General features: G+C 36.6%; 2 protein-coding genes across 2 annotated transcripts in view; one reads left to right on the top strand and one right to left on the bottom strand.

The window, feature by feature from the left end:
• Window positions 1–27,847, bottom strand: part of LOC146137104 (gamma-1-syntrophin-like) — a 31,617-nt gene that overhangs the window by 2,849 nt on the left and 921 nt on the right. The window contains exons 2-9 of the mRNA XM_083395332.1: window positions 26,736–26,843; window positions 25,985–26,123; window positions 23,459–23,641; window positions 22,130–22,433; window positions 20,681–20,810; window positions 18,846–19,001; window positions 16,241–16,403; window positions 14,622–14,686 (exon numbers count right to left, since the gene is read on the bottom strand). Coding sequence (XP_083251458.1) covers window positions 14,622–14,686; window positions 16,241–16,403; window positions 18,846–19,001; window positions 20,681–20,810; window positions 22,130–22,433; window positions 23,459–23,641; window positions 25,985–26,123; window positions 26,736–26,843 — 1,248 coding nt within the window. The remainder of the gene's footprint in view (window positions 1–14,621; window positions 14,687–16,240; window positions 16,404–18,845; window positions 19,002–20,680; window positions 20,811–22,129; window positions 22,434–23,458; window positions 23,642–25,984; window positions 26,124–26,735; window positions 26,844–27,847) is intronic.
• LOC146137105 (uncharacterized) lies at window positions 1,511–10,837 on the top strand. Its single transcript, XM_083395246.1, has 11 exons — window positions 1,511–2,411; window positions 3,225–3,304; window positions 4,057–4,234; window positions 4,741–4,924; window positions 5,474–5,665; window positions 5,817–5,979; window positions 6,628–6,789; window positions 7,522–8,072; window positions 8,655–8,795; window positions 9,387–9,513; window positions 10,044–10,837. The coding sequence occupies exons 1-11, from the start codon at window positions 2,266–2,268 to the stop codon at window positions 10,409–10,411; spliced, it is 2,292 nt and encodes a 763-aa protein (XP_083251372.1). The 5' UTR covers window positions 1,511–2,265; the 3' UTR covers window positions 10,412–10,837.

The raw sequence follows: 27,847 nt of genomic DNA on the forward strand, positions 1-27,847 counted from the left end.
TGTGGGGGTAAAAAAATAAGCGTAAATAAATAAATTAAATTGAATCATGAGAAATATGCTTTACGAAATTACTTAAATGATTGGGAAATTATTTATTGTTTTAAAGATTCAATAAACAATATCCAGTGGCCTCTCACTTTGGCCACCTTAATCTTGTTTATCTAGTTGTTAAAATTAAATGTTTACTATACATGGCTTTTAATCGTTTATTCCAATTTGGAAATCGCTATTCTAGTGTAAACAAACTGTCAGCTGGTATTTGCTGCTGTCGATTTATACTTCGTTTACACCAGAAGAGCGATTTCTATCTATTGATATGTTGCCTGGTGAAGCTAACTCGATTTTAAAATTAATTTGAATACACATAAACGCGCAATATATTTCAACAGTTCAAACCCGACACGAGTTTTACTGCTACAATCCCTTCCAACTTATTTGAAAGATGCCGTCGTATTGTTACGTCACACAATGTGTGATTGTGGGCAATTATACACGTGTGCTCTTTCAGATAGTGCCCGGCATTATTACGTCATAGAAATCCCGTCGCTATACCGCGAAATTTGGCGCGAATAAAAAGTTGGGAGGCAAATTGCTTGGGAATCTTTCTGATGCTAAATATAAAGGAATAAAGAAAATCAATGTTCGTTTACAAGCAAAAAGATTACTTCAATCAATGAAGACTAAAATAAAAGTTTTAACGTTCCAAGTTTGACTAGGTGCGCGGATATAGTGTTTCAACAAGTATTTTTGTCCCATTTTTTTAAAATACCCCCTAAAATGGCAAGTTAGACTTCTCTAAGTAAATGATTCACATTAAGTAAATCCAAACGCAGCAATTTACACTTTCATGCGAACGCGTGAAAATACAAATTAGCAATAGTCGGCTTGATTTTAAACAGCGCTAGTTTGAAACATAAGCACATTCGGAATAGAGCGAGTGTTATTAAAACTGGTCTGGCGGGTTGGGCTTGGATGTAGCGCTCGTGACCCGAGGGCTCAATGTGGTGCGAGCACAATGGAGTGAATTAGAAGGCTGGTCGCTGCTCACAGCACCTACAGTGATACTAGACGACTCGCTGTCCCGTCAGCTGAAAAGCGGAGTTTTTTGCGACAAAATTGACGTGTTTTTTTACGTAAGCGAGAAGTTATCCAGCCCTGAGTCGGCAAAGTCGTATTTTAGAGTAAAAAACATCAATGATTTTTATGATCATGAACAGGCGAAGACGGTGGCAATATTTTCCTGGGTTTATTGTGAGCCAGAAGTATCACCCAGGCATAGTTAAGCTTGTTGAAGTTTTAGTTTAATCGAACTCTATTTTTGTTGTAACTTGCCAGTGTTGAAAAAACAGAGGTTTTAAAAAAATCCAGCATGAAACCAAAAAAAAATAGGTTACTGGCTAGTTTTGATTTAGCTGCCGTAATAATTTGAAGGGTAGTTATGGCCGTCACTTAAATAATGATCTGGCAAGTATGAAACCTTCCCCTAATTGCTGTTGAGGCAAGAATATTAAGAAGTTGGTGATTAGTTCAGGAAGTTTCAGCTTCTCAAACTTTACCGGTTAGTGATTAGCAGTTTCATGTAAAGACTCGCGACAGATTTTGGAAGGCGAATGGAAAGAACGACCGCTGTTAATGTTCCTAGTTATTGGATTGGTCAAAAAAGCAAGGAATAAAGTAGATTGACAACTTAAAGCAAGACGTAAGTTAGTATGTCAGAAGCAAGTGTGTAAGAAAGTTATGGCAGATCTGATGAGTTAACAACACTTTATAAGTTTATAAGCTTTGTTTGTCACAGAGTTCGAAGCCAACTTTAACAGAAAACCCGAAATATTTAGGTCTGTTGTTTAAACAAGTTGTTCAGAAGTGTACTATTATGATTTGAAGAATAATTTGATTTAACGTTATCGCACACATTTGTAGAGGAAAGTAACTGTTAAATGATTAATAATAACCAGCTAAAAACTTACCAAAAACTAAAGAAAGGTTTGGTTAAACTGTACTTAGTAATTATTACACAGGTGTTAATATAGCTCCATCATTGTCGTACGTGTTTGGTGTCATACATTATTCACTTCTTTATCGTGTAGAAGTATTTGTAGGTCGCCACTAACTGAAAAAACTCACGGAATACGTGTTGCATAGCCGCGGGCGTCCACTATTACGTCACAAACCTCATAAGACAAGCAGAAGCAATTTGCCAGCGAGGCACATTTCCGCCTACAGGTCACGCACCAAAGACAATTGGCCGCCATTATTGGTCGCAAAATGAGCGATATGAGGGGATGGTTGGGTTTGTTGGTGGTGGTGATAATTGCTGGTGTCTGTAGCGGACAAAGCACCACAAGCAGACCTCAAGCGCAATGTGCAAGTTACTTGAACCGGTACACACAGGAGAACCAGTGCATTTACAGGTGGGATTCTATTGCTACTTCACCGTTAGATATTTGGAAACTTTTCATAGAAAAATGTTTCTGGGCACTCCACATGATTTGAATATAATCCTAAAACAATAGTAGTATAAATGCCAAGTTCACAAAAACCAATAGTTGAAAAATTGATTTACTACGCCACGTTTAAACATTTCATTTAAAATGCACGAAAAATTAATTCTAAGGCTATTTATCGACTTTACAAAAACTTTTCAAACCGAAAATAAATTCAAAGCAAAACCTGAACTTTATAAAGGAAACAAATGCTTTAAACCTTTGGTTAAAGGCCTGTCTCTTAAGAACGCGTATATCACGTCCGAAGCTATATCAAGGGTGCTTTTTACTTGGTTCTCAATTATGGTTTACGTCACCCAGAGAAATAATAAACATTTTGCGACCCCTGCTAGTAATAATTAGCGTGGTTTGCTGTGATGTCACAATAAACGGAACTCGAACAACACAATATAACTTATAACCAATATTAGAGTATGAAAAAACAACAAGACAAAAATATTCCTAAATATTTCGAAAGACCTCTCGGCACGGCCAAGCATTAGAAATGGCCCCGGTTGGGAACACTTAAATAAACCAACAAGACGTAGAAAAACGAGTTGTCATTAACTGGTTCTAACATAGGTTATCCACCACAATACGCACACCCTGAACTGTTGCTACACCAATAAGGGCGCCCTGTCTATTAAGTCCTGTTTTATATTATCATGGGTAGCCACACTATGAGCTGCAAGTATGGGACGTTTTTATCCAAGTATTCAAACAATATTCTTTATGTTTTAGTTTCATCGTCCCTAAGAAGGACAGCGATCATTGTCCTGGTCTCGAGGATCAAATCAGGTCACTACAAGCGATTGTACAAGGTAAACGACAACATTTCTAAGTTCAGAGTGTTTGTGGTAACCCTGGTATAGCAGTTATTGTCAGTGGAATGAAACGTGTTGGACAGCCCTACATATAATTGTGGGTTAGAACTAGGGACGGACGAATACCTATACTAGGGTATCGGTGCCGAGTCGATTCCAAAAAAAGGCATTTTAACTGTGGTTTGCGATCCAAGCAGTGTTCTGCCTTGGAGTAAGTTGGAACAAAATAGTGAGTGTAAGAAATCCTACGGCAGATTCGGCAAAGAGTAGATGCGGGGTTGCCACACAATTTTATGAAGTAAATTCAAATACATTTAGGCTTTTACTTAAACTTGGACCTATCGACAAGTTTTTAATACAACCTGAAGCTTTAGAGTATAAATGCCATGATTAATACAATAGCCTGGTCAAAACACAAAAATTAAGCTGAACAAAATATAAATTAACGACTCTTTAAAGACTTTTTAAAACTCAAATCAATTCAAAAACGTAGTAAGAATACAAAAGTCCATACAGTGTATCATTATTTCGAACGTTGAAAATGCCACTTATTTCTGTATGGGCTTCGATAGTCTTTCTACATCTAACTACAACTTCAAATCAATATGCTCCAAAATTTAAAACATTTCAATATTGAATGACTTTGTTGCAAAAATATCTCCACCCTTTACTTTGCAGAGATCCAGGTCTAACTACAACCTCCAGCCATAATGTTTCAAATCAAAAACAAGACATTCTATACTTTGCAGAGATCCAGGTTCGTCAGAACCGAACTGACGAGCAGATCCGCAACATCAACAAGAACGAGGAGAACTTGAGGAGGATCGGAAGGTTGGAAGCTGAGATCGCGAAACTAACACAGGAGAAAGCTGCAAGGAAAGATGAGTACGAGGACCTGCTCGCTCTATCCAAAGAACACGAGACTGAGTGAGTTGGTTCACCAAGTGGAAGCGAGATTGGACTCCATTTTGTGTCCGATATAGTTGTGTTTTGGCTTAAACTAAACATGCGGAGAAAGTCAGTTTTTGATCATAGCAAAAGCTTGTTTAGCTTGGAAAAGACTTCTAGTCTGCTGGATTTAAAAAAAATGGTTTCCCATAATAAATATGGAAAACAAGTTTCTTCAATCAGGATATTACTGAATACAGACAAAGTAAACCTTTCGTTTTTATTGACCACAGATTTTAACTTTCTCTGGCCTTTTTCAGATAAATAGAAGTCCAAAAGTGTTCGGGCAGCTTTCGCAATTAAGATTTTTATACGTGAGTGCTTGCCTCCGAGCCACAATTGCCCAGTTATCATCAATTCATAAAATGATTCCGGAAATCCAGAGATTCGCAAATATTCAACAAAACAACTTCTTTCCAATACATTTTATTAAAGGGCCAATATACACCAATAACCCCCTATAAAAACATCCTTTTACCCCCCAGAAAGGCGCGTCTTACAATCCAGCTGACCAACGCCGAGGACGCCCTGAGGGGGGCCAGAGGGCGCCTGGTGCCCTTAGAACGGAACCACACCGCCCTGGAGGGGGACTTCATACGAGTGAGGGACGACCTTGCCAACTTGAGGGCGGAACACAACAATTTGAAGATGGCATTCGCAGCTTTGCACGTAAGGGATCAATTAATGGGAGGCTTTAAACTGTGTGTTATCCCAACGATCATTTTTTGTCTTGTTGCTGGAGTTCTTTTTTTCTCTAATTTTTAAGTTACATAATTGTTGGTAATTGTGAACAGGTTAAGAACCAATGTTCTAAAAAAAAATAAAATAAGTTATTTGCGCTGTAATGACCCAAGGCCTCAAAGACTTTAGCTTGCTATAAGTTTTTTTTTTCTAATTTTTAGCCAAGTTAACGCTCCTATTCGGTCGAGTTAAGAAATTTTAAACGTTAACTTTTTATTTTTAAATCGATGGTTTACCTTGCTATAATAATGACTTATTTGCAACATTGACTTATTGTGTGTAACATTTTAGACTATTGCACCTTCACCTGTTTACAATTACCAACAATTATGTAAATTAAACCAAGAGGCAAAAAGGATTTCAGCAACATAACAAAAATTAACATAACATCATCGTCTGTGTGAACTTTTCATTTTGAATGTTTGTCGTAAAACCTTTTAAAACTTCCCACTTCCACACAAAAAATAATTTCATCAGAAAACGAAGAACTGTTCTGACGTGAACAAGCACCTTCCCTCTTGTGCCGTCATAAAGGAGTGGGGTTACACGAGGTCAGGTGACGCGATGATCGACCCTGATGGTGAGGGGGGCGTCGAACCTTTCCTCGTTTATTGCGACATGGACAGCGACCCTTCAACAGGAATCACGGTCGTGAAAAACGATCACGCGGTGAGCATATATTTCCCGAAACTTGTGCTTTCTTTAACTTTCATTTCCTATTTTTTTCGGAACTAATTTCACTTTTTTCTAGTGGCATTTGCGATATAAAGTTGACAGTTTTGCTGACCAAGATTGCTTTTAACATGATGTTTATAAACAGGAGGACTCCCCCGTGTCGGGTTGTGAGGAATCAGGTTGCTTCACACAGAGCATAAAGTACAGAGGAGCGACTGTTGAGCAGATAAGCACGCTGGTCGACATCTCGCTCGCGTGTGAGCAAGGAATAAAGTACAGGTGCTACGACTCCAAGCTGCTCAGGGACGGTGAGTGGCACAATGTTTGAAGCAAGGTCGCAAACTGTTGGCAGCGCCCAATATAAAGTGTATAAGAAGGTTTTTCAGGCGGTACGTAATCATTCCAGTTCGCAGTCCTTTATTGACTATGAAGAACGTTTTAATACGAAAGCATTTTTGGGCTGATGTCAAAAAAGAGATATTCGAAACGTTCACAAAATGCCTCCTACTTCTGTATGGGCTTTGATATTCATTCTACATCTAACAACAACCTCCAGCAATTACAAGCGTATTATTAAAGTTGTTCTACGTTTGCTACATTGATTCGATCTAGAAAAGTGCTTATCAACTCATTGGCCGCCGACTGTTGTAGATCACATGGTTAGATTTATTGAGACCGGTTCTGAGTAAGATTTCTCAAAAATTTGAACAAGAGTTTTAAAACGTTGTCGGCAGGCTTTAAGCAAGATATTGGCGTTAATAGATTTTTTTTGATGACGATTGCACAACAATAGAGAATATTATTGATAGCTAAAAACAGGGCAGATTAAGGGCTACTAACTAAAACTTCTAACCGATTTTATTTCACAAGAGAGTGGATGAAAATATGTTTTTAAAAACAGTTTTAATTTAAACTTCCTTAACATAGAACCATTTAAAGTAATTTGTTTTCCCCAGACACTGGTTGGTGGGTTTCACGTAATGGAAGCAAGCAGACCTACTGGGGGGGCGCACCCCCCGGGAGCAACAAATGCGCTTGTGGCGTCACAGGAACCTGTTTTGACCGCACAGAAGTCTGCAATTGTGACGCAGATGCTGAGCAATGGCTACAGGACGAAGGTGAGTTGCTTTCTATATTTTCTTTGGTTTGTGAAACATTGCTTTATAACAAAACACTTAGGTATGTTTCTTGTTTATGATTTCAATGAATTTTTTTTTGATACGTTTTAATTTTTTTTCAAATTTTTGTATGTCCTATTGTTCCTTATTTAGTTCTATTATAAAAAAAATAAAATTATTATTTTTGGATGATGCTAACCACAACTTTTTGTTACATTTTCAATGTTTTTTTTTTATTTGTTGCTTAACATGTTGATAAAGTGCCCCAGAGTTTGGCAAAGTTACAGAATTTCTCGCACATTTGCGATGTTATGTCAAACTAAATCACAAAAAGTTTTCCTCAATTGCTGTTTTATCTCGATTATAATTTTGCGATGTACTTCTTGCGTTGAAAACGGTAGAATGGATTCAAATTTTGTCCAGCACATAGTTTGGAAAACAAACCGAAATCTCAACAAAACCACAACATTTCCATAGAATTGATTTCAAGATGTTCAGTGCTTTTTACGTTAAAGTGTGAATATATACCCAGTGTAGTAATGACACTTAAGCTGTATACGGTCAAAAAGCGACTTCAGATTACAGTTGTTGAACACATATGTGTGTATATTTCATAGTATAACTGCTTTATTCAATATTAACCCCAAAATCGACACATTTGACAAACACACAGAATCCATCAACCGCGTAAAAATAAACTCCACTTCCAACAACAACCCAATATATTTGCAGGAATGTTGCTCGACAAGGACTCACTGCCCGTAACCGCGCTTCGCTTCGGTGATGTTTCGCCGCGATCGAACGAGAAGGGCAACTACACGTTGGGGCCTCTCAGGTGCAAGTGGAACGTCAACCAGTCGGTTCCTTCATGCAACGCGCTGCAGCAGGCCGGTGTAACCAGGTCAGGCACCTTCCTGGTCGACCCCGACGGTTCCAAGGGCCCCCAAATGGCGCTCCTGACCCACTGCAACCTGGAAACGGGGTCCAATTCAAGCGTGGGGTCCGTGGGGCCGAGGGGCGACCCTAACATGTACGTGTTCTCTGATTGTGGAAAGGAGCCGGGTCGTTTCGGTCCTGACCAGGACGCCTGTAATAAGAGCTACTTCGGTGGTAACGTTTACGTTCGTGTGGTCGAGGGAATCCAGATGTGGAGAGTTCCAAGGGATGGGAGGTATCGTATCACCGCGTACGCCCCTAGTGGACACCACAGCACGCCCGCACTGGCCGGTAGAGGCGCTATTGCCAACGCGGAGTTCAAGCTTCCGGAAGGAACGCAAATGAAGGTGAGGTTGAACAACTTGGACAGAAATGTTTTTCACAAATTCCGATGTTTTTTGGCAGAAAATTTGAATTCGGATTAGTCAACCTTTTTTTTTTTTAAATGTATTCATCGTCGAAATTCTCTTGGTTTAAATTGTCCCACAATCTCAGTAGATTGTCAATTGTGGAAATTTTTTTGTGAAAGTTTGAGAACAACATCCAAGAAAACATATCTGCTTAAAATCACCTTTCTGAAAACCAAAAATAAAAATCTAGACAAATCGTTTACAAATAAAACTGAGCAGAAGAAGGTTGAGCGGCCATTCATTGATTTAAAACATTTTGACCATGATACCGCTCAAACATAAAGAAAAAACGCCATCTGTGTTAAATACGAACTGGCATTGTCGTTTGTTTACATCGTAACATTTTACAAATTTTGTGCCCGGAACCGAGGGGTGGTTTTAGGGGGCTAAAAGTGTCATTGATGTCAATTTTAGTTTTAAGCTTGTTTTGAATTAAAAAACTTGTAAAAAAATCTGATATAATTTTGTATGACGGGTATGGGTATCACACACAATGTTAATGAAGCAACTCTATTGTAGGTTCTGGTTGGACAACAGGGTCTACGGACGTCAGGTTCGGGTGGAACATTCGTTATAAGGGTGGAAAAAACTTACACAGACATTCCTTACGTTATAGCTGGTGCTGGAGGAAGCTCAACTGGAAGTACGGCAGCTTACTCGGTGAGTTTATACCCTGGGCTTGATGTTTGTTCTTAAAGTTACTTCAGACTTGATACAAAAAGTTCGTTGTTTTTGTTTGAAGCAGCCAGATGTTGTTTGCAAAATGCATGGATTTTTAGATTTTTGTGATATGTGGACAAAATTAACCGGTGCATTCTTCACTCCGTATGTCATAAACTGCCATGGAATAGTTTCCTTATCGAAACTTGTTATTGCAATTTAGACCGCTCTGGACAAAATCTTACAAAACCAAATAAAAACCAACTATTCACACAAAAATAGCAATACAATTAAGTTTTACAAGGTGCAAGAAAAGTTATTTTTTGACAGTGAAACTTATCATTCCCGAGAAACCTCAATTACCCCCTAATAAAAGGTTACAATCGAGCAGGCGATAAATATATGATTGCTCACAACAACCGGTTTATGCAAGCTACCCAACTTATCACAAAGTCAGTTCCGTAAGTATAGTACAAGAAAAAAGTGTGTTTACTATTGCCTAAATTTCAACGGCCCCTTATGTCACCAACCTCTTATTTCACCGGCCTATTTTTAACCAGACAGTTATTTCACCGGCTTTTTATTTGACAGGCGACAGACGCTAGTGTGACAGCTGACGGTAAGAACGCCCTCAGGTGGGCGGCCAACATCGGGAACGGAGGAATCGATGGAAACGGGGGCGACAGGGGCAACAGACTTTCAGGGGAGAACACCCCAGGTGAGCAAATCCAATGAGCGCTAAGCAGGGGTCACTTAATGGGTCTAAGGGTCGCGTTTGAGCGAAATTGCGTCACTTGTTTTTAAACTTTAAAAATTATAGTTGGAAGAAAGTCTTTAAAGTTCTATGAATAATAATTGATACTAATACGATTATAATTGGTTTAAAAGGTCGTAGTATGACGTAGAATGAATACCATCAATAAAAGTTTTTACCTTAAACCAATTTTTAAACGCAACCTGGAAGCCAAAAATGAATAAATAATTAATTGAAAACGTTCATAAAACGCTTCCAACTCCAACATCGACATTTATTTCGCTACTTATCACAATATACCTCTTCCATTCCATCTATTATGACACAATAGTAGATATTGTTTATGGAACTTTTTTGTAATAACGAAAAACCCAAAAGTAGAAAATTAAAAAAATACCTTAAACAAATTGATTAATAGCGAAATTGTTTGGCAAGACTAAATACTGAACCAAAAAATGAACGACGTTTGAAAAAAGCTGTTATTTTTATTTCAGGCGGCGGCGCAGGTTTCAAAACAGACGGAACCGCGTCAGGGGATCAAAGGTTTGGGAAGCCCGAGGCGGCCAAAGCGGTCAAGGGTTCCGGGAAAGGCAAGTTGGCCCCAGGGGTGGGGGGTAGTTACTCGTACCTCAGCACTAAGTACGACGGGGGCTTCGGGGGAGGCGGTTCCGGCACCAAGAACGGCCCAGGGGGGGCAGGGGGTTATTCCGGGGGTGGTGGGGGAAGTTCCGATGGCCATTCGGGGGGAGGGGGCTCCTATGTGCATTCTGACGCAATAAACCGAAACCTTGAAGCGGCCAATAGGGGTAGGGGAAGGGTCACTATCGAGTACCTGGGTCCAGCCCCTGAACTGTCCGCTTGAATGTGGTAAAGCGAATCTTAATTTTCCTTGCTTATTTAAGAATGGCACTAAGCGACGCTTTTGCGTGCAGTTTTGTGCTTTTTGGCGGGTTTTGCCAGTTCCCTTTGCCACAATAATGTGCATATTTCATCTTTTTAAGATTCTGGTGCTTGGGATTATAATTTAAACACTACCTAACACGAAATGCTTTCATTTATTTATATCTTCTGCGAAAAAGGACAGTTACTTGTTGTTTGTGATGATTTTGCACGTTAGTATATTTGTACACAACAAAGCCGGTTTATCTGTTCGTCTCATTGGTTAAAGTTTACGAATGCAACCTTGTTATCATATTTTCGATCGCTTAAAGAGCTTCTCAGTTACTTTGTGCAAACGCTTTGCGATGTTTTTTGCATATGTCGACTGTGTACAAAATAAAAGCGCTACAACAACAAAAATGTTTAAATTTCAAACAAAAGTTAACATACAAAGTTAACAAGCTTCTAAATAGGTTCAATTTTAACCGCTCTAGCTTTTTAAACTGCCTAATATATATTTAGGGATTTTTAGTATGTTTCACTGAAACATTTATACACGTGAGCACAACTCAGAAATTGTGCTGTGATAACGGCACCAATCATAGCACGCCGGTGCATTTAGAGGCCTATCCGAATAAGTTTTATTATTATTTACCTTCAACTTTATTTGTTGGATTAAGCCTCGTATATTTATTTTAGTTTTTACAAATTAGATTTGAAAACCAGAATTCAACTATAAGCCGACTTTGAATTACATTTCATTAATTCACAATCGCAATTTATTCTTACAAGAATGTGAAATATTTCTCTGCTAATTTTTTATATGTTTTGAGCGATGGTAATTATAAATCCACCTAAAATTGGTTCCGACTAAAAAGTAATAATTCAAATTAATTGTTTCGATTAAAAAAATGCCGTTGGAAAAAGTAGTATTTTTGGTAAAGTTCGAATTAGGTTTAGAGCACACAAGCAATCAAAAAAACAGATTAGGATTAGAATTATTCGCATTTTTCTCAGATTCATTGAATTAGAAAACTAGAATTATGTAGTTGCCCAAGTGGTGCTTAGTCATATAGTGTGGGTCTTGCGTAGGAATTGTTTTTTTGTACGTTTAGAGCATTAATTCGAATTTTTTGTTCCGACTAAGTAGCTAAAAAAATTCCGTTTGACAAAGTAGCATTTTTAGTAAAGTTAGGCTTATATTAGAACTAGAATTGGCGCACAAGCAATTGACAAATTAGATTAGTATAAAAACCTTTTGCTTGGATTCATTAAATTCGACAACTAGCATTATGCAGTTGTCCAGGTTTTGGTAGCACGCCTTACAACGCAGTTCTATTGTGTAGGTCGGTGTAAACAAGAGGAACTACTCAAGCGAGCAAACGCAAATATTTGCTTCTATTGTGGGCTGTGAGTAAGGTGTTGGTGGAGGTATATCTACCTGGTTGATGTAAATGTGCGGCTACACATGCAAGCTATGGGAATCGGGGTTGGCACCAATTAATGTGGAGCTAAAAAAGCGCCAAAAAGTGCGATTTAAAAACAACGAGTCGCTTCGACCAAAAAATATTACTTTAAATGTTTAGTTTTGACTGAGAGACTAAAGTAATATTTTTGATAACCAAATTAGATTCAAACTAGAATTAGCGCACACAAGCCATTCACGAACAATTCTGCAATTTAAAACTATACATGCGTTTTTTAGAATTAGTTTTACATAATAAATGTTTTTTTTTTTAGTTTGCCCAAACCGCAGCTAATGATAAAATACATAAAAACGTGGAACCAAGCGGAAATGTTTAAAAATGTTGGCATTTTATCTGATATTTCATGAACACCTAAAAGTTCCTGGTCCTAAATAAAAGATACGCAAATCTGTGTGTCAGTTTCATATTTTTAAAAAGTATTAAAAGAGTTTAAGGGTCAAGAAAATGCATTTAAATATTTATTTCGAAAATTGTTTGGAATAGTCAATTGTCTCCAAATTAAAAAAAAATGGAATTGCGATGGATCAGATTAAAATAACTTCACAATTTATTTTAATCAGATCTTTTTTCGCTTTAGCTTGGTTAGAAATATCAAACCACGAGCAAAAACAACTAAATAACAGCTAATCAAGGAATTTGTTTTTTTGTCATAGCTTACTTGTGTATTTTAATTTAAGCGCTAACGGAAAAATAAACATTACTAAGGCACATTTTATAATCCTACTGCTTATCGATCTTAATTAACTGGAATGCCAAGCGGGAAGCAATTAAACGATGGAATCGTTTCACCATTATATAAAGCAAAAATATACAATGTTTGCTGGTTAATGTGGAGCAAGTAGGTATTTTTTTATTTTTTTTTATTCCTGGGGCATAAGTTTTGGCAAAAAGAGATCTTATTAATGCAATAATTAAGGAATGGCGACAAAGATCATTTAAAAACGATTCAACTAGAGGGTTGGGTTCTTGAAAGGTTTAGATGAAAGCTCTTTTAATTCAGTTTAAGTGAATTTATTAAAATAACGGAAGCTAAACAGAAAAAAACAAACAATTATGCCGAAGATATTTTCTGCCAAAACAGACTTCTGTGCGTAAACTAAATCCCGGGACAGATTTTTGCTGTTAAGTTCATTTTTACCGAGTTTTGCGCAAATTTTAGCAACAGAAGCGATTCAAAAACACGGCTGCCACAAAAACAAAAATTCAAAGACACTTAAAGACATTTCAAAGACAATTTATGGCTTTTAATTGAATCGTGCAACGTTTTTTGAATATAATTTAAAACAAAACAGTTTTAAACCATAACAATAACAAATAGTTGAAAAATTGGTTTTACAGAGGCACTATCTGCACATAGAATGCACAAAGCCTGTTGGTTTGATGGCGACAAACAAATCGATAAGGTTGGCGGAAATAATCCACTAAGCCCGACCTGTCTATTAGCATCGATCCTCACCAACAAAGTCCGCTCCATACCACCATTACTATTACATGAAAGCTTTAGGGGTCTCTGGAGCTTTTTGAACATATTTGGAAGAGTTTTTGAGTTATATTGAGATGTCTTTGTAAAGGTAGCAAAGCCCAAACAGAAGAATGGAAATAATTTTGTCCAACGTTCAAAATGCTTCCTACTTCTCTATGGGCTTTGCTATTTATTCTACGTCCAGCCATAATGCTCCAAATACGTCATTGGTTTTACATATTGCCAAAATGAATGTTTGTTTTGTGCTTCAAAAAAGCTTGTGGAACAAATTGCATTCGAAACCTGTAGTAGTGTGTGACCACAATGCAGGGACAAGAAAATGTTTGATTGAAAAGTTGCCAAAGTTGGATAAACGGCCACAAAAAGGTGCCGTCGTATTTCTAGATTGCCACATTATGCTAAAATGTCGTGCTCTGGCTGTATACGATGCACATTAACCCATTCCACGTCAATCTGAGGTTATCATAGCGGAATAAAGAGTGGAGTAGCGACCAATTGCTTTGGAATTCACTGTTTCCAGCGCATTTCGCCGAAAATTGTAAAAATGAACCTAGATTTGTTTTTGTTCACCAAAACTCTAAAAAAGTTATTTAACTTCAAAAAGCGAACTTAACAAAAAGAATCGACACAAAATTTACACCAAACTTGCAGCAAAATCAGGCTAGTAAAAACGAGAAACGAAAGTGAAAATATTTCTCCTAAAAGCTTATTGTGTGCTGATAGTTTATGTATGAATTGCACGCCTTTCGATTTACCTTGTTGTTGTAAACCTGATTAAACATAACAAAAGACCAAACCAACAAAAACACTATGCCGGTACTTGTTTGGCAAACTGACATTACGCAGCTTTTTTTAGTCCTGAATGCGGAATTGACAACTGACCAACTTATACAACGGTAATACGTTAGAGTTTGGCAATCTAAAGTCGTTAGAGGTCACTTGGAAACCCTCTCCTATATTTTCGGACCGGCACCGCTTTTAAACGTCCACAAAATTGCCTCAGAATAAAAAGTCAACAAGTCGATTTATATCTTTGCTGATAACCTTATTTCTGTGATTCTAAACTAGGAAATCTGGTTGCACTGCTCAACGACAATTTGTATTCAAATGTTGACAAGCTTTCGCACAACCGTGCGGCATCAGGTCAAAGCAGAAACTCTACCATATGTTGTTCCAAAGGTAGATGTTACGTTTTTTAACCGGAATATAAAGTTCAAATTTACCTGCAGTTTGTAGACCGAGTCGTGGGTTGCTTTCTGGACACTTTCCTCGAGAAGAACAAGGTCGCCTGCACGAAACATCAACAACTTTAACGATGGTCGGTCGTAAAACTTGACTAAGTTGTTCATGCGTGTTTCGATAGTTTTTAAATGTCCTTGATGTTTCTGTAATCTCAATTCTTGAAATACCTAGACTGGATTGAGGCACCCTACCTTATCTCCTAATTTACTGCTACGACATATGCACAGATCAGAGATGTCCCATAATATCGGACGATACCCGATAAAAGCCGTGGTATCGTGGTATCGGCGCTGGTCCGATACAATGATGGTATCGCTTTATACCAAGACAACAATAATGCGCTTGCCTGAGTTTAAAATAATTATTTTGAAATCCATAATAATGCGAATATTAATATCGACTCAAATAAATTACTTTTTTCGTGATTCTTTATTTACCAAAACAATGAAATGTTTGACTTTTTTTGCTCAAAATATCTATTTAAAAAAAGGATATGAATCACGAATCACAAACCTACATAAAAACGAATATTCGGAACAATATTTTCGGACATTGAGCAAAAGTCACGTCAGCATAAGCGTAAGCACCGCGATATCGATCGCGCAACAATTAGTCTTTGTTCAATAACAATGTTCCTTTATTTGCATAAAGCGCATAATGACAATGGAAAGGGGATTTCCCAAGAGACGCATCGATCGAAGATTGCGCAATAATCGAACAGAATTACGCAATAATCGAACTTAACCGGATCGCGTCTTATTTATTTGCTCTTTAAGCTTAAGTTGAAAGTTAATAGCGTCGCACATTATGACCGAACAATCGAATGAATGTTTGTTTGTAAATTAAATGTGCATTTTTTGGAATTGAAGTTTTTTTTATACGAATTTACAATGTTTGTAAATCAAATCTACATACTCGCACTGTGATTTTTGGTCCAAAAAGTCCATTTAATACCAGCAGTCTTTTCAAAATGAGCACAATAATCATTTCATGCTTTTATAATTTAAATATTTATTCTACTGATTCATGAGGTTTGTAATTGATTAGCGACACTACCAACTCAATCTTAAAATATATTCATGCCAATTAAACAAATATTTGCGCGTTATGCAGTTTGCACAGGGATGTTAGTACACCGGGGACCTACACACTGTGACAACCAAGCACTACTACGCGTTTATATTTAGTCCTGGTTTAAGTGGCTGATATCTAGGGATGAAAGTTACTTTATATTTTATTACGATACCAAATTACGTCATTAATATTCTTAAATAATCGAAACAGATAAATTCGAAACATTTAAATGCATTTTTTCAAGTTATAAGGCCAAATTTGCTTTAGCGTAAGAAATTTAATTACGTCCATTACCGCCCTAGTATCGGACGAGTATCGATACTTTCGCTTGACATCGGGCATCGGCTACGATACTATCGGGCATCTCTGCAAACTTTTTAAATGCGCTCTTTGTGCCGCACAAGTTTAAGTTATCGAAAACGAGGAAAAATAAATGTTGGTGTGTGAAGTGATATGAAATACAGTGTTGAATACTAAGCACTATAAGCCTTGGTTATATGTTTACCCTTCATAGCTATCCACTCACCCAACGTCTGCAGGCTGCAGTAGATAGGAGGTTGTGCTGAATGTTGGATGCTGAAGCAGAACTCACGTTTGTCCAAAAGTTGCTTTTCACACAGGTGGGAACGACACAAAGATTCGTGCAGCGGGTGGACACGTGAGCAGCTCGTCCAATCAGAACGCGTCTCCTGAGAATTCAAATAAATTGGACGGCTGGATCGAATTTATGCTGTTTTTCCAGTATTTTCGAATTTAAAACAATTATAAAACAACTGGTTACAAATTCATTTTTATGATTACTGTAAACCACTATAAATTACAAAATATGACGGGATTGCGTTTCAAAGCACGTGTTTTTTTTTCAAGCTTTACTGCAATTCTTATTTTTTTTAAAATTTGGTATAAAACAGTCGAACAACTTGACAAATATGACGACTAGTCGGTTTAAGGACTAAGGTTTTAAAGCCAAGCAGGAATGAAATGCTGAGAGTGGATCTATTTTTTGAAACAACATGTTACACAAAAAGGCAATTTTAAAACTAGGGTTTTAAAGTTACAAACGCTAATTTCTAAAGGCACATGTAATTTGTTGTTACCAGTAAAGCAACACAGAGAAAGGTTATTTATTGCTTCACATAGGATGTGTATTTAGCCATTAAAAGCCAAATCACTCAGCAGCTTAAATTTATCGACGCTTAAATTGAACTCTTTGTTCGATGGTGAGCAAATTTAAACAACGCAAAGTATACAGAGGGCTTATGACGCAACAATAACTCTAACAATGCAGTTTGGACAGTAGCAAAACGCTGGCTCAACTCAAGCTTCAAAAATTTACATGACGTCATTAAACGAGAAATATCGTGACGTCATCAGTATTAGGACAGTTTTTTTGAACCACGACAAGTCCGACAACTTTGTCCGATATTTCACATTTTGTTCCGATAGCGATATTTCAGATGACCGTACGGCGGTTCAAACAGAATGACGTCATTACAGTAATAAAAGCAAAATTAATAAAATTCAAAAGTTCAAATGTTATTTTTTTGGGGTATTAGTATTAGGCCAAAAATCCGCTTTGGCATTAAGAAGTTATTTACCGCCTGTTGTTAACCGACTGCTTTTGTGTTTTTAGTTTGTCCTTTAAAGTAGAAATCGCTAGTTCGATGCCCGCCAGGTGTTCCCTCAATCGCCCATACCCACAGTTTTAGATTCAGACGATGTAGATCTCACTCTGTTGTAGAAATTACTCCGTGTTTGACTTTATTATGTAGTGTTTTACATGCGATGGTATTAAATATAACCCCGCTTTAGAAATTGTTGCTCTGTAGGTCATATTGTGTGCATGAAAATATGAATCCAAGTTTCGTGGAAGAAATAAACTTTTGTTGAACCCTCACATCTACTACAAAAAACAACGACAACAGCGTTCAATATTTACTATTTACTAAAAAGAAAATCGAAAACCCTCTCCCTACAGTTTCAGGTGTTATTTTGTCTATTTAGGTCTAACTCGGTTGAATGAATTGCATCTAAGTGTCAGGGAGTGAAATTTAGAAAAATCCTGTTTTAGAAAGAAGTTAAAGCCCGGGTCATCATGGAAAGATCCAGGGAATTTTTAGAAGGGGGGGATATTTTGGTTTTATTATACTGTGGTATGGTATATATAATTCCGCTTTAGATATTGTTGCTTCACAGGTCCTATTGTGTGTTCCTAAACAAGCACTAAAGCCCTCACAACACACACCGGGCAGTCGCCACACAATACACTAGGAAAGCGTTCAATATCTACTTAAAAGAAAATCATTGAAGCTCGGGACCAGGGTTGAGTGGGTTGGCATCGATTCGCGCAACAATCGACCGCTCTGACGTGACAATGACTGATTGTCTCTGGGAGTTTAGGGCGGTTAAGACGGAAAATCAACTTTTGCGCAACTTAATTTATATGAATACATTGGATGGCTTCAAGCTGGGATTAAACCTACTTCTGGCTTCAAGCTGAATAGATGCTGATCTACTGAGTAAATCAGGGCGGGGCACCGAGGCCATTCCTCATATTTTTTGGCTTTTTCAACTAAGTAAACGAAAATTTTTAGGCGCTTTGTGCAAATCTTGTTCCTGCATCGAATGTAACTTGTGTTTGCAGAAAACTCCTAAATTGCAAAATAACCCTAGTAGTATTATCCCTGGCTAACAGTCGTTGCGGTCCAGAGACCTTTTTGAGTTTGGTTTTGCCCGCGACTAGAAAAATGTTGCCGACCCCTGTCGAAGATGGTAGCAAGTGGCTTGTTGGGGCCACGATATTCGACTCGCGATTATTAATTTGGCAATAAAGGTAATTTTGCTCAGCCGCAGACAGAAGTGAGAATTTTAAAGTTCGAAACTCATAAAATTACTTTAAGTAAGTTGGGCATCCAGTGATTTATTTTATTAGAAAACACTCCTTTATTTTTATTTGTTTTTCTCCATAGCCTGTGGCGAGGTTCGAACTCACGACCTCGGCCATACCGGGATCGTCGCTCTACAACTGAGCTACACAGGCTCAGAGGGGCGCGAGTCGAGAAACAACCATAATAGCACCTTTGCCTGCTGTATATTACGCCCATCTATAAGACTTTACTTAACACACTTACCGGCACTTGGTCATAAACCCTGATGTATTTCCCGCAAACGACGACGAATCTCTCCCTCCACGCGTTGCTGTGGTGATCGTGACGTGATCCGGCTCGCTCCTCCACCCAGCCCATGTAGCTAATGACGTCATCGCTCGGACTCTGCATCTCTCCCGCCTGGAAACATGTTGCGTTGTCTTTTTTAAATAAAGACCATTGATTCGACCTTTTTGACTTTGAAATTCATTATCAAGCTAAATTACAGATCCGTGCATACTGCACTTAAATGTGCTTTATTTGGTTCAAGTATGATCATCGTTGTGTTTTGCCTTAATTTCAAAAGGTTTCAATTTAGAGTAAAGTTGTTTCAATTTGTTTTAAGTCGGATGCGAAACAACATTAAGGGAAGAGAAACAATTACAGAGAAGAGAGTATTGACCCTAAACACGATAATTGCGAATCAAGGTAAATTAACTCCCAACAACCGGTAACTTCGTTTCATTCCAAATTAGCTAAGCGCAAGCTGGTTTGGCTTCAAATTTCTTGGATGGTTTTACCAAAGGAACAAAACTCGAGTTCCACTCAACGCTTTTAGGTAAACTTTTCTAAAAGTGCGTTGGACGATTAAAAATACTTGAATATTACATGCAAGAGAAAAAAATCAGACAGTCATAAAGACTTGAGCAGCCAAAAAAATTTGTGTTCAAAGCCCTTTGTCAGTTTTCTGCTAAATTTACTCAGCAAATATTTGTTTTAGTGATCCTGAATTTTTCAATGCCGAGTTGGCAGATTGTTCTCGAATCGCGTCGCATTGTCGACGTCACGTACTGTTGGTCACGTGACTCGATTAAGGCGGGAAAAGTCGAACAAATGCAATCAAGCGTATCACCACTGTGTTTTGAGGCAGTGATGCGTAACCAGCAAATGTTATGAAGCCATTAATATTGGCCGGAACCTTTTTGAATGCGGTTTTCGAAGCAAGCCATTTTTTAAATCCAATAAAAGCTGGACGCTTGGTTGCGCAAGTCGCTTGCCGCTCTATTGCGTCACAATGGTGGTTTGTTTGTTGGTCAAAGCACAGTTGCCCGGAAATGCGGCCAGACTATTGGCGCGGGCTGGTACAAAGTGCAAGCAAGCCGTGTGAAATGACTTAAGTCCCAGTCAAGTCATTTTCACAAATTGCAATCAAAGTCCAAGTCATTGGCTTTCAAGATAATTATTACCTAATACAATTGGTAAACATGTTCCGTTGTGAGCAATATTTCTCATGGCAAAAACCAAAATAAATATCAAGTTAACCTTTATTACATTTAATGTTTCACGTAAATAACCCAATTTTACTATTTAGTTAAATCACTTAAATTTAAGGCAAAGCATTCATGTAAAACATTAAGTGGAGTCATTTGACAACAGTGACTTAGGTCATTACACTCCAGGTTTCTACTACATGTTGCTCTCGACCAATGTTCCCTACAAATTGAGCAACTACTCGTACACAAGTAGAATCAGATTTAAACCAAACCACAAAGAAGTTATGTAGAAGTGTGCAGCGCCATCAGAACATTTGCACAGTAAACTTGCGTTCAAAACGTACACATGTAAGTCATATTTAAATTTATATGTAGCAATAAACATGGAAAGGGTACCAACCACTAAGAATCTATGTGAATTTATCTGTATTTTGGTAAAATTGTTTCCTCTATTTATTTAAACCACTAACTCCGCTGTAAATATTTATGCTCACGGAAACTAGCATTTGCTTACTATTGTAATTTCTCAGAGAGAACAAACATTTAGCAATCAGCTCCTTTTGTAATTGCTAAACATTTACCAAGTATAGCAATTCCTTATCGTACCTGTTTCATGGTGGCGTTGTGCACGGCTTGACTGACGGCGTTCACCCAGTCATTAAGCTCCTTTTGGTTGCTGCAGGTGATCAGACCTGACCGCTTGCCTTCGTTTGAGATCACCTCAAAACAATCCTCCCTGACAGAAAAGCACACGTTTATCAGGTTGTAATTAATCGGACAGGCCTGATACTCCACACCAAGTAGTAGTGTTGGATACAAGGGTGGAGTCAAAGCCGAGAAATTAATATGGGATTTCAAGCCATCGCTTGTGATCCAATACAGTTATTTATTTCTTCAAAGGTAAATTTATCCAAAAAAGTTGGTTAGCAACTTGAGGTAACTAAACTGTTTAATTATAAGGCAAATTTTTGGTTACTTGCTTTTTGCTTTTTACCTTTAAACGTTGAGTGTCGACAGTAGTTTGTTACATATATATACACAAAACTTTAAACTATATTTCATTATTACATTTAAATGCACTAAAATGCCATTAATTGCAAAGCGCTATAATTGAAAATCATTAAAATTAAAAATGAAAGAAATAAAAACTGTAAACAAGGGAGTGAAATAATAAAACAACTGTTTTACATTTACAATTAATTGGTAAAAAATTGCTTCTGAAAACAGGTAACTTTTGTAAACTAAAAAAGAAAATTATTACTAATTTAAAAAATAAAAGCATTAAAATAAATTTGTATTAAACTTGATAATTGTAAAGCAAACGACCAGGTCAGCTTCTAGTGAATGATGTAATGTAAAGACGAGAATAGATTACAACCTTGGATCATTTACCTTGTGGTTTCCGTCGTATAAAACAAACACTACAATGTTGACTCTAGAGCAGAGGGTCGCCAACCTTTTGTATAAAGGGATGGATAACTGAAAGGATTGACGATCGCGGGCCAAGATAAAAAACTGTGCGGAACTTTATTAACTATTCATCATTAAATCAAGGAAAATTAAATGATTTTATTTAACAAAAACTGTAGTGAGCTTTTGTAGTCGTTTGGTTTAATTAGTTTAGAATTAAATTAAAATTTAGTGTTAGGCATCTGATAACACTGCAACTGTGTCTTATCTTTAAGGAAATATGCTATGGGTGAGTAGAATTGAATACGTCTTCTAACTTTTGTTGTTAAAAAGGTTTTGTAATACTTTTTTAACTTTTATTTTTTTATTTTTTCAAGATTTTATGACAGTAGACTGCATGTGAATAGAAAAATTTTTGACATGGGGAGCATCATAAACCCCTCTGGGTCTGCGGCGGTGCCAGGGGGTTTCTGGGGGGTACATGAGTCTTTTTTCAGCTCACCGTCTGTGATAATTAGGTGTACATCGGGTTGTACACAGAGTTATGGTGCTATATTTGGACTGTGGGTTGGTAAATTAAGCAAGCAGCATCTTAATGCAGACGTAGTTTGGCAACCCCTGCTCGAAAGTTCAAACAAACCTCACCTTTTAAGGTCGGTTCCCTCGTGGTAGCACTGAACCCTCGCTAAAGCTAACGGAATCACGACCTCGTTCCTCCAAGTCGGGATCACTGATTGGTCGAGCTGTGTGCTCTGGTTAAGATCGGCTGCTGTGATTGGTGCCTTTATGGGCGTGGCAGATGATTGGTGCGCCGCGCTGGGGTTACTTGGGGTCGCGGCAAAGTTTTGGACAGGGGTGTTTTGCCCCGGTGAGTTAATTGTTCGTGTGACGCTGTCGGTCGGAGATTTTGGCGAAAATGGCTGGTCGGGGCTGGCGGTTTTACTTGGCGCTACAAACAAAAGTAAACTAAATTGATTTAAACTTTATTAAAATAAAACATCAACAATTTTAAATTAGGTTTGGTTTAGTTCATACGTTACAAGAGTAGACAATTTAACGACAACCTCTGCAAAGCAAATCGTTTTATCTTTAGTAGCTAAAATCAAATCTCTGTGCCAGTTTTGAAAATTATATCAACTCACAAACAGAAGAACTGAATAAAATACAAAAAATCATAGATGCTTAAAACCACAACAAGCAAATTTTACCAATTTTTATATTACATAAAAACTTCTTCACTTGGTTAAAACTACAAAAAAGTGTATGGAAAAACTAAAAAAGAATTTCAATACCAGTTAAAAAATGTAACTTGGATATTTAAATGTTGTCAGATGTGGAAAATTACTTAATAGCAGTGTGGAAGCGACACTGGTTGACACACAGTGGATGTTGGTAACTCGATATAGGGGTAAACAATGAAGGAGCCCAACACAAACACACAGCTCGGTGTGTAAAGGATGGAAGAGTAATCAAGTCATTGTGTGGAACAAACAGGAAACTTACAAGAGAGTGTGTCAAAATAAAATCATCATTGTTTAAGTTATATCTTTTTGGAAGTAAATACACTTTTTGATATACATGAAAATTTCTTGCTTTTAATAACCAAAATTTCAAAGTTAAAAATAAATCCTCATTATCTGTTACAGAACTTTATCACTTGGGATTTAATGGATAAGCAGCAAAATAAAACAATTTTAAGTATTCCACCATAGCACTCCAACTACCTTGTGATTTCTACTTGAAATCAGTTAACTGTTAGAGATTAGAGCTCAGCACATTTTATGAAGCTACATTTCACACAAATATAATCTCCAAGAAATAAACAAAAAACAGTTAAAATTTTGCCACTAAATTCATTCACTGCATCATAAGTTTAGACAGCATTTTTAAAACTTCCCCCCAACAAAAGTCAAATTCTTTTGAATTAAAAACTGATAAAGACAAATTTAATCAGCGATAAAATCACTCACTCACTTGCTGAAGAAGATGTGGTTCTAAGGACGTGGTTTGCCCCGTCGTAAGCTCGGACTGTGAGCGACACTTCCGGCCCACAGGAGCGTAACTCGGCAACTACGTCGTCGTGCATCATTGCATCCACACGCTTGCTGTTCACGGCCATAATCGCATCCCCCGGGTGGAGCAAGTGAGTCTGGTCCGCTAAAAAAATTGGTAATTTTCTTTAATTTGGTTTAGTTTTTTAACTCTTTACTCTGATCGGCTAAAAAAAATTTAACTTTTTTTAAATATTTTTTCATTTGAACTTTTTACTCTGGTTTACTTGACTAAAGAAATTCTGTTAACTTTTTAGTTAAATCCTTTCTTCAACGAGACAGCAGGTAATACATTGCTTATATTTTTCTCTTATAAATAAATCACACTAAATTTTTTTGGGTAATTTCCTTAAAAATTTTTGTGCAGCACAATGTTAAGAATTGGGTATAATGTTTTTTAATGCAAAGATGAGATTATCAATCTTTATTTTTAATGTGAGCTAATGATTTGAAGAATATTGGTTTTAGATTTAAAAAAAACCCTAAAAAATCACTAATCACCGATGTAAAGCAATTATGGAAAACTAATTTATCTAAATTCCTTTTGTTGAAATATGTATTTAATGCAAGACTGGTAATGGTAGAAAGAATTTTTGCAAACAGTTTAAAACAATGATATCAGTTGTTTCTCCTCAAAAAAACTAATGCAAATAGTATGAAACATCAGTTTACATCATAGCATCATAAATATTAATAGTACAACAATGTTGTAACACTTAGGGTCAAGCTTTCTGTGGTGAGCACAGGTAATGATGTTTTGATTATGAGCGATTGAGCCGTAGTAAGATCTAAATAGGATACAATTACCAGGAGGATTGCTTGGCGAGGTTGTGTAAGGTGGGTCGGGCAATTTCCACTTAAATGTGCAACAAAAACATATTTATAGAACCACATTAGACACATTTAATATCACAATTGCCGTGTGCTCATGTCCCTATTATAGCGCTGTATCACCCACATATGAGGTAAGAAATTGTACCAAAAGTATTGAACATTATAAGCTGAGTTTGTAATATTTAGTTTGTATTTTTTTGTTATTAATTTTCTGTAATTTTTAAAACATTTTCTTTCCATCGTAACAGAATCCTAAAAATGACACAATGTCAAAAAAGCATAAATTTTCTTCCAACAATTGTGATTTGAAATAAATAATTTGAATTTAAACAGAAATGCTTTATGCAACACAATTTATTCCTAATTTAATAATATTTAACATTCCCACTTATTAATTCACCACAGCAAACGCCATATCACATTATAAATTATTAAAGAGTATATTTATGAATAGTTCCAGTAAATTGGATGATTATACTGCTTTCTGTGTTTGAGATATTTCTACAAGGAGCACTTTCATCTATAAGGGCACTTTATAACATTGTAGTTTACTCATAAGTACACAATTTCGCAATATTTTAACTGTTTTCTCTTCGCAAATTTGCGATAGCATAGTGATTAGTGGGTTATAAGTAAGAATAGCTTTTGTTGTTTATCAGAAAACATAAAAGGGTATTTGCAATTATTGAATAAACCTATTTTACATTCTACTGACTGTAATACATACAATAAGCTTTAAACAAGAAATAAAAAATATATTTCTGAATTGCTGAAGTATAGAACTTCCAGTTTACAATAAACACCTTTTAAGGTATCCTAGCTCCGGTAATGCTTAAATAGCTCCCAATGACACATAACTTAATGCTGCTTCAATCATGTATAAGGTAGAGGTGAAACACAATAGACTGAATGGGATTTAATTGAATACCAAGCAATTTGGTTTTGTGACGCAAAGTAATTATTTAATTAACCTTTACAGGTGTTGGATTTTATAAATAGTTTTGTGCCAGTGTGTTCAACAAATAACTATGTTTCTAATACAAAAGCCAAATATATCAGGTAAATAACAATGTGACAGTTTTTTTTGCAAAATAAATATATATTATTATTATTATATTGGGGAAAGATTTGTTCAAAATATAACAAAACGTTACCAATCTTGTAAGAATATCAAAGCCCATGAGAAGTAGGTAGCATTTGAAACGTTTTAAATAACTTTATTCATTACCATTTTTATACAGGCTTTTTAATACAACAGCAAAATATTATGCTCAGAAAGTCTAGTTTAATTTCTATAAAATGTAAAACTAATATAAAAGGGACAATTTCTAAATTATCATTTAAAATGAGAAATCTACAAGTAAATAGAAGAGCAAAAAAAATTGGCAAAAATTGTCGAATGAATAAAAAATATCGAGCACATTAAAAAAGGTTTGTTATGATGTTACTCCATGTTTAAAAATAAAAAAAACTATAGGCAATGAAAAAAAAAAAATTAGCTTAGTCCAACTTACTCAATATATATAAAGCCCAAAAAAATAAACTAAAAAACATGAGGTGTATTAACAAATCTGTACAATACCAAGTTGCTCTACGTTATAACCAAACAACAAACCTGCTTGGCCACGAAAGACGCGAGAAATGAGGACGGGAATCCCATGTTCTGCGCCCCCCTTCACGCTGATCCCAAGCCCCCCTCCTGGTTGACGCTTGATCTTTACGACGCGTTCTGTGCTGATATCCTCGCTCGCAGGCTGCAACAAGAAACAACAGGCAATGATTGGAACAGTGGATTCTGTGAGACTATGATTTTTCCATACAAAGCTGTACCCAGTTAAATTATACAATTTTTCTCATGTAGTGGTTCTTACACTGTGTCACCTGATGTGGTACATTGATTTAATTTTCCAAGGGCATCGCAAAAATGCTTCTGGTTACATTATCCTATGACATATTGATTATGTCAAGAATCTGCACCAAATGATTATGATTTTGTGATTATATGCATAAATAAAAAAATAAAAATAAGTAAAATTACTTTTGCTGGGTATATCGTAAATCCAACATGCTTTTCCAAAAACGTCAAATCAAAAAAAAAAGTTTGACTACCACTGTAGTAATGCACCAATTGAACAATAATTGAACTTTAAAGTTGACGAGCTTTCGTACAATAGTGCTGCATCATTTAGAGAGCACTTAAATAAATGGCTGTAGGTAGTCTTGTTTAAACTGGAGTAGAAATTTATTCTTTTGTCTAAGAATATTAGGTGTAACATACCATGAAATAGAATAAAAAAATAAAAGTTTTCAATGAAGCAATTTTATTACAAAAGACAGTTCACAAAAAGACAACAAAATATAGTTACCATAGTGTTTGAAGAGTTGTTGCTTTCAGTGGAGTTGATTGGAGCTTCTGTGCCAAGTTTTTGCGCAACTTGTGAAGATGATTCGGTGGACGATAAGGAGGCTGTGGTCTGTGGATGGAAATAAATGATTATTAACTACAGCGGGAGCCTATAGGGGCTGGCCGGAATGAGTTGATCGATCAAGCATTTCATGCAAGCAAGGTCAGGCAGGGCTAGAAAAGAACTAGCTTTGGTAAGGTTTGAACACATGACCTCGGTCATACAGGGATCGTCGCTCTACCAACTGAGCTATACAGGCTCAGAGGGAAGCAAGTCGAGAAACAACCATAGCACTGTTGCCTGCTGCATCCTAGTCATACAAACCACTTCATATAGAAGGGATGTACAGAACCATTTCAAGTCACTGAAACATTGATACACAAGTGTGTTCAACTGTGATCTGCTGTTATTGTTGGTCAACAAGAAAGGCCAGATTGTATTACTATATTGTCAAACATAAGTTAATTCTATTAGGTTATTTATTTTAAACCAGAGTTTTTCTTTCCAAGGTATTATATTGCAAGAGAACTTCTTGAAAAAATTATAAAAGTTTAAACCATTGATGTTAAGTTTTACAGTACAACCAACAAATGAATCACAACAAAGATTTGTCTTAAAATGCAATCTCCCACAATGAAAAATTACACCATAAAAATACTATTTCCATTAAGCTTTATTAAAGTCATACAATTTATAAATTTACATTTGCTTTAGCTTCATGATAAAATAAGTTTAAAACACCTTGAAATTACCCTTATAAACATTACATGCAGGAGAATTATAATTACATAATGATGCAGTATTTTAAAATGCCATAAATATTAAATTTCTAGCTAAGTACATTGTCTGGCTGGCTTACCACCTGTCTGTGTAAAACACTGGCTTAAAAAACTAAATTTTGACATTTTTGTCTGACTAATGCCAGAACTCAAGTAGATGTTAGGACAACAAAGATTCAAATAATTTTAAAACCGCTTAAACCAGAAACATACATGGCGGGAATTTTTAATATTGAGTTTCAAGAACACAATAACTAGCCAACTAAGATTATATCAAAATGTTTGAAGAGGTTT

The sequence above is a fragment of the Ascidiella aspersa genome, chromosome 8, assembly GCF_963924565.1.
Source record: "Ascidiella aspersa chromosome 8, kaAscAspe10.2, whole genome shotgun sequence".
NCBI lineage: Eukaryota > Metazoa > Chordata > Ascidiacea > Phlebobranchia > Ascidiidae > Ascidiella > Ascidiella aspersa.